Here is a 12,150-nt window from a genome sequence, read left to right as displayed (position 1 = left end):
GTGTGTGTCTGTTTTTGTGTGCGTCCTGCATCTGTTTGAATATGTGTGCATGCTTGAGGTCTGATCATATGGATGCATGTGCTCTTGTGCATACTAGTGATGATGGTTGGCTGATGTGTGTGTTCATCTTTGCTGCTGTGGGAGGGTGTCAGGTTTGAAAAGGCTCATAAACAAGTGCTATAAAAAATATTAGGCACAGAATGTGAAAGTTTGCAGACATCTAAAGTTGTAGAAATTGTAAATCTGAGAAAAAAAACTCTCAACCTACCCATTCTGCATCGCTGTGGGATCATATGTCAACGCCATACCACTCTGGGGAAAGAGATAAAGACAGAAATATTATATATGCCTTTTGTGTTTACTCTCTAATTAGGACATGATGGTGGAACAGTTATTTGATGGTGTCAAGACACCATATAGAGCAGTGATCATCAACTGGCGGCCCGCGGGCCGAATGCGGCCCGCCGAGCCGATCGATCCGGCCCGCGACTGGATTCCAAACTTGTGAGGATCAAAGAGAAAATATGTAGGCCTATTCTACACTATTAAAGCAACTAAAAGCAGCAGCAACTGAATCTCTTCTCAGTAATCACCCCCCATTCATGACTCTATTTAGGCTACCCCCCAAAATCTAACTACTCCTCTTGATCATTAAAGTTGAGTCATGACGCCACTTGCGTGGGAGTAGGCAGATTTCAGTGCGGCGATGTTTCCTCTGGCGGCCTCTGACTGCTCCGGATGTGAAATCTAAAATTGAATGTTTAGTGTGGTGGTGACAGCGCGATTGTATTCTTTCGCAACAGCAACCGTTTCGTTGCAAATTATATTTATATTATATATAAATATTATAATATAATCAGGCATACTGGTGAGGCATTCCGGATGGTTGGCATGATAAATGCGTACTTTTCAGTCCAGTCATCATTGAAGGACCTGTTTTCATATCAACTTTGCGTTTCATAGCCTTTGAGAGTGCCATTACCTCCGTAAGAGACCCTTCACTTCCTCAGTGTTTGTTTTTCAAGTGCTCTATAGTAAAATTGACTTATTGAGTTGAGGCAAAGATCTATACCCCCTGGTGGTTGTCTGTGGGTGTAGGTGATAGGAACCTGACTCATAAAGTGCCTTCAGTTGTAGTGAAATGGAAAAAGTATTAACATAAACATCAATCATAATGTTATACAAAATTTGATTTTTTATTTAAGGGTCCGGCCCCCAAGGAGACTGTCTGGCAAAATTCTGGCCCTCTGACAAATATAGTTGATGACCCCTGATATAGAGGAAAAGCTGAATTAGTTGTGATGAACACTAAAGCTTTGATTCAAAATGTTATAATTTAAACAAGTGAGTGAGATACAAGACCTGCTAAATAAAGAACAATTGATAATGTCTGAAAAAATCTCAAATGAGCCAGTGCTCAATAAAATAATGCATGAATTGGTGAGCCTGTGGACCACTTAAACTGTATTTATTGTTTTCAAAAATATCTTCAGATATAGTAAAATACACACAAAGGGGACATTGACAGATGTTTGCCTTAGCCCTGATGGTGCTAATGCATAATGAATGTAACAATATACTACTGATTCAATGCACTCATAGTGTTACTAAGTTTGACTAAAAGTAACACATGAGAGCAGAAGATTTCTCATGTACTGCTATTTAGCCCTTACATGTTATTCTTTTGTTAAAAAAAATGCAAAAAACAGAATCTCTTTATTCTAAATATAAATTAGCTTGTTTAACAAGACGCTCCCTACTGTATATATAAATACATAGAATAATAACAAAGGTCTTGGTTGGACTAATTTTCACAAATGCCACAAACACGTCTTTTTAAATCAAATGTGCTAAATGCCTGAACAGCTGTTTGAGGATTACATTTGCCTCTTACTACCCAGCAGAGTGGACCTATTACCATTTGCCTATCGACCCAACTGACATCATCACGGAAGACATCATCACACACATTCATCATACCCTCCTATCTCACCTGGAAAAGAAAGGAAGCTATGTGAGATTGCTGTTCACTGACTACAGTTAGCATTTCTCACCATAGTTCCCCCCAGGCTTGTCACAAAGCTCAAGGACATGGGATTAAACACCTCACTGTGCATGTGGATTCCTGACTTCCTGAAACACCTCTTTTACCCTCATCATTAACACCGGAGCACCCCAGGGCTTTGTTTAGAGCCGCCTGCTGTACTGCCTGTACACAAACAACCGTGTAGTCCCATTTGATTCCGACACCATCATCAAGTTGGTTGATGAGACAGCTGTGGTGGGCCTGATCACAGACAACAATAAAAAGGCTTACCTGACAAACATCAACCAACTCATAAATGTCATCAAGACTAAAGAGATGATAGTGATCCTTGGGAAGAAGCAGAGAAGGAACTCTCAAGTGGGTCCTGATGAGGAACATCACTGCCTGGTACGGAAACAGCACCGAACAAGATTGTAAGGCCCTAAAACATATTTACACCTGCTGCTGCAAAAATAAAGCTAGGAGACTCATAAGGGATCCTAATCACCCTGATAACAGCCTTTTCTACCTATAGAGGTTGGGAAGAATGTACCAAACAGTCGGTGACAGTGGCCAACATGATCAGTAAAGCCCAAACTTCATTTCAATGACCGTAACTTGCTAAAAAAACAACAACAGCTATACAACTGTCTCCATTTTGTAACTCAAAAAATCAATCTACTATACACTGTTATACCCCAACTGAAGGAAGTGCTGGAAAGACGAACGGACACCATACTGTAATTATCCTATAGCAATCTCGACCAGTTCCATTACTCAGTATACCTAAAAAGGAAAATGTTTCTCTGCATTATATCAGTATCAGAAAAAAAACAAAGCTACAATAGTGTGTCCTTCCTCCTCTCCATTAAATGTTGTCCCTATTAAGTCAAGTGTGTATCATTAAGTGTCACATCTTTGACTCTGAATGGTTTCTATCTTTCTCCCTTCCTCTATCATGTGCTAATGAAAGAGACTGTACTTCTCGCTGCTAAGCTTTGAAAACGATCCTCAGCCACTTGACTGCCTTTTGGCAATGTTGGAATAGACTTAAAGCAACAATGGTGTTTTTAGTCTTTCGCTCCCCTGCTATCTGCAGCCTTACACAAGTCATTTGGACTGGAGTGTGCCCTGATTCTGAACTTTGCTGCAATGTTTGTTCTTTTCCCCAAACACTGTTTCTATCCAGGACTGGGGGAACATAGACTGCACATGCAATAGAAAGGAGTGCCAAACACTGATGACATCAAATAGCAGAACATAATTATTCCAAAGCCCAGGACTCATTTTTATAGCAGCTCTTTTACATCTGATTTAAAGCTGGTAACAAATACATAACACATACACAACAATTCTTGTTTTTATCTTGAGCTGAATTTGTATTTGCTGCTGGTTCTTTTGAATTGGCTTTTAGAACAGAAGATTTTGAGGCCAGAGTTAGAGGAGATTAGCTCTGAGAAGCACATTGATGTTTGGCTCTTTCCCTCAAAGTTTCCTTCATCTGACAGCAAAGACAATATTACTCACTGCTGCAAAATCTCATCATAATCTATCTCTCTGTGTGTGCATTCACAATGAACCCTCATTGATGGATTATTTAATGGACCTACCAAGAACAGGCCCAGGGGCCCAAAGGGTCAGGGGGCCCCTGGATCCAAAGCATCTGTTTAAAGTTACTGTTCTCTTCAAACATCTCTTCTACAAAGAGATGCCAAAGAAATACAAAGAAACACAAAACAACTATAACGAGACATAAAAAAAACTACAAAGAGACATAAAAACACCTACAAAGACACACAAAAGAGGTACAAAGAGACAGAAAAATGACTACAGAGAGACACACAACAACTACAAAAAGACATTAAATGACTACAGAGAGACACAAAATGGCCACAAGGAGACACAACATGTCCGTAGTTGAAAAAGACAAAACAACCACAAAGAGACAGGAAGTGTTATTTGGTTATTGGTGTCTTGTTTTAAATGTGTGAGTAACTTAAGGAGTACAAAGAGGCAGAAAAATGACTACAGAGAGACACAAAACAACAACAAAGAGACAAAAAAATGACTACAGAGAGACACACAATAACTACAGAGAGACACAAAACAACTGCAAAGAGACAAACAATGTCTACAGAGAGACACACAATAACTACAGAAAGACACAAAAAAACTACAAAGAGACACAAAATGACTAAAGAGAGACACAAAAAGGCCACAAGGAAACACAACATGTCCGTAGTTGAAAAAGACGAAACAACCACAAAAAGACAGGAAGTGTTATTTGTACTCCGGTTTATGGGTGTCTTTTTTTATATGTGTGAGTGATTGTGTGTGTAATATGTCACAGTGGCAAGGCCAGACTCATTTAGGAGTGAGAGGTATTGGGAGATTAGGGTCGGCTGACTAAGTGTGAGGCCGCAGTGAGGCCCCTCAAAGCACCTCCACGGACAGATGCCTCTATTAGTCTGCCTGGACCCGGAGACTTGGCTTAGATAAATGCATAAACCTCCGACGAGATGCCTTCCTTCAGCAAGGCCAAGTGGGGCTTGTCAGGACTTGGGCCACTGACAAATGTGCGAGGAATCCCACTGAAAGCACTGATCATATACTTCAAGTCCAGTTGACACTTTGCAAATGTTTACAACGTGATTGAAAAAAACAATGACTAACACCAGGGCCTCTATTGTTACCTAAGCCCTAATGTGATTTGTCTTTGCTTTTGCAAAAACAAAAAACGCAATGGGTGCCTGCTACACACATGAGGGTAATGCACATACTGTGGCATCCTGTTTTTGTTGTGGCGGCTCTTGTTTCAGCCCACAGTTGTTTCAGCCTGGTTCTATTTCATTTCACTTCACCGCCCTGCTCTTTCCCAACCTCCATGTTATGCGAATGTTGGGAAACTGTTAAAAACTGCACTCGGTGTGTGGGTGGCGACATTATTAATCACTTTCCCTTGTTCTGTAAATTAAAGCTTTGGTATCGACACTAACAACTTCTGAACTCCCTACATTGTGCAACAGTCAATCTGCTTTCAATCCCCTGCACAAGGTTTTATTTCTTCTGTAGATGACAGACTGGAGGTGGGAGTTTCAACAAAGGGAAAAACAATTTAGCATTGGGGTCTTGCAGAAACCTTCTATTTTAAATTTAACAACCTTTATACATGCAAGCTTTCATACTGTCAGCAGCATCTCTAAATCGGCCTACAGAGTGTTATTGGAAATGAAAGCTGATAATGTCACAGTAGGGGGCCTGTCAAGTTATTAAAACGTTGTTATACACTGTGAAAAAGAAATTGATGTCAAAGGGCATCATCTGCCTTGTATTTAAAGCAACACAAGGGAACTTTTCCCACTTTGGTCCTTCTACAGGTTGGAAGCAGAATTGTCCCATTATGTCTCATTAGAACTACAGATCCGCTACCCGATCTGGCAAACTTGCATTGTGCGGTTATAGCCGGTAGAGAGCCGGAAAGCGAATGTTGTTCACTCCGTTACGAGTTGATGAACCACTGAAACAATTTTGGAAACATTGTTTTCAGTTACAAAAAGTTCTCTAGTGTTGCTTTAAAGTTTATTTAAATGGCGACCTTTTAAGTGTGATTTATGCTTCTGCGTTAAATCTATTACGCAGCTACGTACGTAGGAACATGGAGACAGGGACGCTTTGCCGTAGCCTGACGTGTACCTCTCGAAACATGTAACTACATGTCGCTGCAACGCACCTCACTTGGTTGTGGCTGGGTGGCGTTGCATTTCCCCCCTACTCATTTACTGGTTCTCTGTCTCCATTAACATCATGACATCAAGCATAGGGTTAACTTTTCCTGCTACAGCTTTCCGACCGTGGTTAGAAAGCACAGAGGAGCCACTTTGTTTCTCTCACTGTGCCTCTAGCGTTGCTCCAAAGCTAATCCCTGTCACTCTCTCACTCTCTCTAACACACACTCCTCGCACACACACATGCTGGCCCTGCTACTCACTTAAAAGAGATCGAAGCACACACCAACGCACAAATATAAACTTCAGGCCACTTACGTAGGCTACGGCGAAGGCTCTGTGTGGAGCCTCCGCAGAACCAAAAATCACGCGTCAGACTTAAGGTTATGTGCTTTCTGTGAAGCAGCTATCAACACTTAGCTGTGAAATGCTGCAGTAAGATATGTTGTACTGTGTCCAACTATATTTCTCTCTCACCTCTCTGACTATTATGATAGGATTACTGTTGTGCTTTTGCTAGAAAGCTGAGTAGGCAAAGAGGTTTGTAGATATACTGTACTCATGCTTGTGACTAAGATAGAATAACACCACTTTGGGTTTTGTTAACTTTACCATTTCCTCTTATAAACCCTCTCAGAAGACACGGTGTACTCATTCTGACTATGAGAACTGAGCGGCGATCGTAGATTTTGAGAATGTCTGCTGCGGCATAATTCTGCCTGAGGAAGAATTCTGTGTTGCTTTCTTTTACTAAGGCAGAGGGTAAAATGGGTAATGTGTTACAATTTGCCTTTTCCATGTGAGTTATAAGAAGAAGCTGCTGTTGCTGCTGAAGGGAATCTTTTACGATGGGTACTGCTGATCTTTTCTGATGATTAAATAGATTTTGAGCCTCACCTCTCCGTCCCGTGTCCACGGTCGTCCATTCTGGGGATACTTGACCTGGGTCTGCCTCTTCTTCTGGCCTCCGTCAGCAAACTTGCACAGCAACGGCTCTGCAGGGGCTACAGAGTGAGTCAGACAGAGAGGGAGAGAGACAAGGACAAACACAGAGATGAACTAATCATCTTAATTGCAGGAAAAAGTGAAATTGTATGCATTAGGTTAAGAGTTTCAAAGGTAAGATTTAAATAGAGTGTGTTTTGTTGTGGCTTATACAAAAAAATAACTTAAATCAATTGGACTTGAAAACAGCACTTCAGCTCGTACGTATATCTCCTCCACCCCTAATCCAAACATCTAAACAACAGCCGTTATCGCACCATCTCTGAAAACCCCTACATCCACACTTGGACAAAAGCAGACGTGGAAACAAAGCCAAGGGCTAATCATCAAAGCATGGTGAGCGTGGTTCGAACGACAAACCAAACAGCCATTATTAATACGCTAAATAACTTCACACAGCTTGACCCCGGGCGATTGTGATTTCTCCGAGACAACACGGTCCTTTTCTAGACCAGAGAAAGAAGAAAGCCTTGATTACAAATAGGATTAGCTGAGTGTGACCCCCTATACAAAAGTTCACCAAAACTCTAACTTCAGCCTGATAGGCTGCAGCCTCCAAATAGCCTACAGGCTTCTGAAATTGCAGGAAGTGGCTGGATTGGGGCCGGATTATCTGAAAGAAAAAAAAGGCTTTGTTCTGTATTAATGTATTGAGAACTTTAGAATTTGTTAGAAAGCAAGAAAGCGTGAATAATGGCTTCTACTTCTGGGAAATGCTTCAGTAACAGCATGAATCAACACACACGATAAAATGTTTTATCCTGACATGAACCAGGACACGGAGAGAAGACATTTGATGGTTTATGTAGTCAGATAGTCTAATACATGTTGAATCACCATGGAAATTCCAAAGATGTACAAATAGAACATATTATATGTTATTCAGTTGGAAAAGGAATGTAATTGTGTCTTGAAGGACAATTCCTGCAAAAAAAATGAACCTAGGGGTTAATAACACACAGTTACAGAGTCAACCATTCTCTGGCATATGTTTTCATGCTAATCGAATGGGACCAGTTTTAGTGCAAACCGCTAATTAGCTCATAACGCTAGTCGTCAGGGCACAGGTAAAGTAAAAAAGAAATCGCTATTTCTATACCACTAACAAGGCTCAAAATAGCACCACACTTCCACAGTAGCATAATGAGGGTACCTACATGTAAACCAAAGCATTAAGAACTTTGTAAATGTACAGACAGAATATTATAAAAACAGCACTGTTCGGAATACAGGCAGGCGCCATCTTGGGAAAACAGTCTCGACCAGTCGAACAACAAACGCAGTGTAACCAGTAACATGGCTCAATCACGGCGCCCGTCTGTTCACATTCGATTAACATGAAAACATATCCCAGAGAACGGTCAACTCGGTACCTATGCGTTAGTAACCCCTAGATTCATTTTGCGCCGGAATTGTCCTTTAATGTAATACATAGAATTAGAAAAGGAACTGAAAACTTCCACTTCAGTTGAATGTATCTGGAACTGTAATTGTCTCAGTGATACACTGGCACACCAGTGTTCTGTTCATGACTTGATTAACTTTTATAAAGACACCCCTTGACCCTGAAATTGAATAAGAGACCTACTTTTATGCATTGCATCTCACTTGTTACTTTAATACGTCCACCAAGGCCTGTTTGAATCACTGACTGCATGTAAAAAAAGAGGCTATTAGCTGGCACTCTCGTATTTCTTAACTGGCAATGATGTCAAACTACAAAGAAAGTCAAATCCTTTATTGTGTGCAGCTTAGAAATAAAGAAGTTCTTATAATTCTATGAACATCATGCCCCGTACTGATTCGCACATTGAGAATGCCAAAATAAACTACGCAATTACCTCGCCTACTTCAAGAAAAAAGCTTCTTCGTCTCAGTAAACTGAAAAATGAGAAGAGGTGTTCTCAGCGGAGAAAAAAACATTCAGAGCTCAAGGTTGAGAAGAGAGCTATTTGGAATGCCTGGGGCCCGGATGGGTACTCAAAAGGGGAGAAGACAGAGAAACACAGCGCTGTGAGATTATACTGCATTTAGGAATACTTTGTCATTATACTGTTTTAACTTGATTTCTATCTGAAAAACAGGCCTCATGGCTGGGCCTCTTTCATCATCCCTCGCCTTTGCTATTCACCTCTCTCAATCACTCCCCTTCTCTCTCTCTCTCTTTCACCCACTTTGCTCCATGCATTCATATACATTTGGTAAACAGTCATGTGTGTAGGTGTATGTGTGACGTGTGTGTGAATTTGTCCTAGCTCTGTAGTTTCCTCGTGGAAAACAAAATCTTGGCCCAGAAACAAACACAAGAATGGCCAAGATTGATTTCAGAGGTGATGGTTGTTTTTAAAATCAAGATAAATCAACAAAATCAGAGAAGATACAGTGTGGGGAAACCAAACATAGGTCATTTTACCAGAGGGAACTTAATAAAGGAGATAGCACCAAAGCTATAAAAACAAATGTTGATACTGTCTTTTTCTTTGCAATATCCACTTACTTACTGTGGGCCTTCATTCTTCAAAAGCCCCGTTTCAGCTTTATATGTGCTTTAACATAACAGCCCTTTTCAGACATATAGTTGCAGGAACTGAACAGCAACAGGAAGACAATTTCTTTACTATCAGTCCCTTACATGCACGCCTGCTTGTGTTTCTACGGCATCAAAGGAGCCATGAAGATTTGGCAAATTTGTCCAATTACGCATTAAAAACCATAGCACTGTTTGAGACACAATATTTTACAGAAAAAGTTATTTCATTTTTCTTGGTTGCACAACACTATAGTTTACACAGCTGTAATAAAGGGATGCAAAAGAGAAATGCAAAATTGAGAAAAGAAGGGTGAAAACTACAAAGTTTCAAATGTAGCGACAATAATAACCAAGTGCGCTGAAACTATTTTTGCTACTTTCAGTCAATACTTCCTCGGCCATCCGAAAGTTTTAACCCCAGAGCTTAAACATTTTTGCACCAGGAACTAAGGTCAGAGAAACTAAATGTAGACTCTTTTAATCTGGTCGAAGCTCAGGTAAGGTTTCAATTTCTGAAATAGTTCCTGGAAGTTCCCGTATTGGCTATTTTGTGAAACTTTGGCAAAACCTCTTGTGAAACGTAGTCATTGTCATGGAAATGTACAAGCTTTCATGAGTTGGGTTTAGGCCCTTCACTATATGGTAATAATGGGCGATGGAGAGATGAAAAGAGGACTATTATTTAGGTATCACTTTACATTACCCCACTATTACCATCTTATTACTGTGCTGTAAGCTAAACTGCTAACCATTATTTAAAATAATTTTCAATTTAGAGTATAGGTTAAGAATCTGCTGAAGGGTTTATAGGAAAAGGAAAGAATATATGTACGTATACCTTCAAGTTAGAATTTAATAGATGCGTGTGTATTTGTCTGATAAATGATTGCTACTTTGTACGTATGACAAATGACAAATGTACATATATGGGGTGGCAGTAACTCAGTCCGTAGGGAGTTGGGTTGGGAACCGGAGGGTCGCTAGTTCGAGTCCACATACAGACCAAAGTATGGTGGTGGACTGGTAGCAGGAAAGGTGCCAATTCACCTCCTGGGCACTACCAAGATGCTCTTAAGCAAGGCACCAAACCCCCAACTGCTCGGGGCGCCTGACATCTCTCCATTTAGTGCATGTATAGGTACTACGCGTGTGTGTAACTCAGGCCTGTGTGTAATAACAACAGAGTATAAATTGTAATTTCCCCCTGTGGGACTAATAAAGGATACATTATTATTATTATAATATAAGACCACACACACACATCCTTTTGTCTTTTAAGATAATTAGGCCTTTCTTGCATAGGACAGCTGATGACATGAAGGGGGAGAGGGGGGGGAACGACATGCAGCAAAGGTTGGAGCGGCTGCTGTGTCGAGGAATGAACCTCTATATAAGGGCGCGTGCTCTATCAGGTGCCCTCACACACACACTTGATACCGCAGCATCTGTGTGTTTGTGTGTGTGTTGCTGTTTTGTTGTACTGGTGTGACAGTCACATCGTCGTTGAGTTTATAGTCAGGACACTTTCTTCTCTGTCTTCTACCACACAAAAAAAACTCATCGCGCACTTGGTATTTGCATGAAAAGGATACCTCTAATCTGTTATTTTTATGCACTTGGCTTATCACACATACAGCAAAAGGTTTGTGGACTAAAGGAAGATGAAAAAAATGGGGCCATGTATTGTTAGAATTAGCGATGCAAAATTGCTTAGTAGCTGAACCTAACTCCCATTTTCCACCGGTTGCGGAACAGCTGCGGATCCACTCCAGTACTACACCTTGAAAACACAGCACAGAGTTGTTTCCCCTCTACTCCTCTGGATGGAAACACACTGTTGTTGGTTTTGTGGTTCTATTCTACATGAATTTTCAAGATCTCATGGGTCCTCGTTACTTCAGCTATCAGTCATGGCCGTAGCCACTCTACAACAAATTCGGACCTGGTGGGTGTTGACGGACGGCGAAGCATGGAGCCGTCATGCAGCAAAGCTGATCCGCAGCTGTTCTGCAACCAGTGGGAATCCGGGGTAAGAGAGGAAAATAAAAGTAATATAGAAATGTCTGTTCCCATGATGTGCAGATACCTGCTAAAGGAAAATGGGCTACATTTACGGTCTAATAGCACTTTTACTTCACTTGCTTCCTTGGTTTCTACATATTACCATCCAGTGAGTAATGCCTGCAACATGATAACAGAGGGACATTTCTGTGGAGTAACTTGAACTGCTTGTTAAAAGCAGGAGTTGGAATAAGGCCAGTGTCTGGCCTACTATCCCCTTATTTATCCATTTTGATGTCATGTAAACATTCCTGCCATACGCTCCCAGGGCTTCGCCGCTCTCTCCATCCCCTCAGTCTGTACGGGATTTGGTAAAAAGGCCTTCTCCTACTCTGCCCCCTCAACCTGAAACACGCTACAGCAGGAACTGAAGCTGTCCAGCATGATTGCTCTAGCAGATTTTAAATTACATTTAAGACATCTGCAGAGATGGTTATGGGGATTTGTTCTTGTAAATAGTTTTAAAACTACCACTTTGGCACTAGTAATTTTTATGATTCGTGTCCTCTTCTTTTCTTTGTATGAAAAAGTTTGTGTCATATTGCTGTTGTGTCCTGACCAGGTCTCTCTTTAGAAGAAGATCCTGTTTCTTACTGAGATTGACGGTCTAAAAAGGTTTAATAAAAAAAATAGTAACACCCATCTACATACATAAAAAAATCCCATACACAATGTTGCTGCAAGCTGTTTTTTGTGTTAGAGCTGATGAAATGGCTCCAGACATTAAACACTGGCCCAGTGTTTACATGCATAAACACGCCTACACGCCCACACGCTTACACACTCACACACACACACACACA

The 12,150-nt window shown here is 40.9% G+C and overlaps 1 protein-coding gene across 11 annotated transcripts in view; it reads right to left on the bottom strand.

The window, feature by feature from the left end:
- LOC116691760 (RNA-binding motif, single-stranded-interacting protein 3) overlaps positions 1-12,150 on the bottom strand; it is a 221,956-nt gene that overhangs the window by 14,376 nt on the left and 195,430 nt on the right. For all 11 annotated transcript variants that reach the window (XM_032519635.1, XM_032519639.1, XM_032519633.1 and 8 more), the window contains 2 exons: positions 6,649-6,755; positions 269-312 (listed from right to left, as the gene is read on the bottom strand). In XM_032519635.1, coding sequence (XP_032375526.1) covers positions 269-312; positions 6,649-6,755 — 151 coding nt within the window. The remainder of the gene's footprint in view (positions 1-268; positions 313-6,648; positions 6,756-12,150) is intronic.

This window comes from Etheostoma spectabile, chromosome 6, assembly GCF_008692095.1.
Source record: "Etheostoma spectabile isolate EspeVRDwgs_2016 chromosome 6, UIUC_Espe_1.0, whole genome shotgun sequence".
In the NCBI taxonomy this organism is placed as follows: Eukaryota; Metazoa; Chordata; class Actinopteri; order Perciformes; family Percidae; genus Etheostoma; species Etheostoma spectabile.
This window is presented reverse-complemented; position numbering and strand designations above follow the sequence as displayed.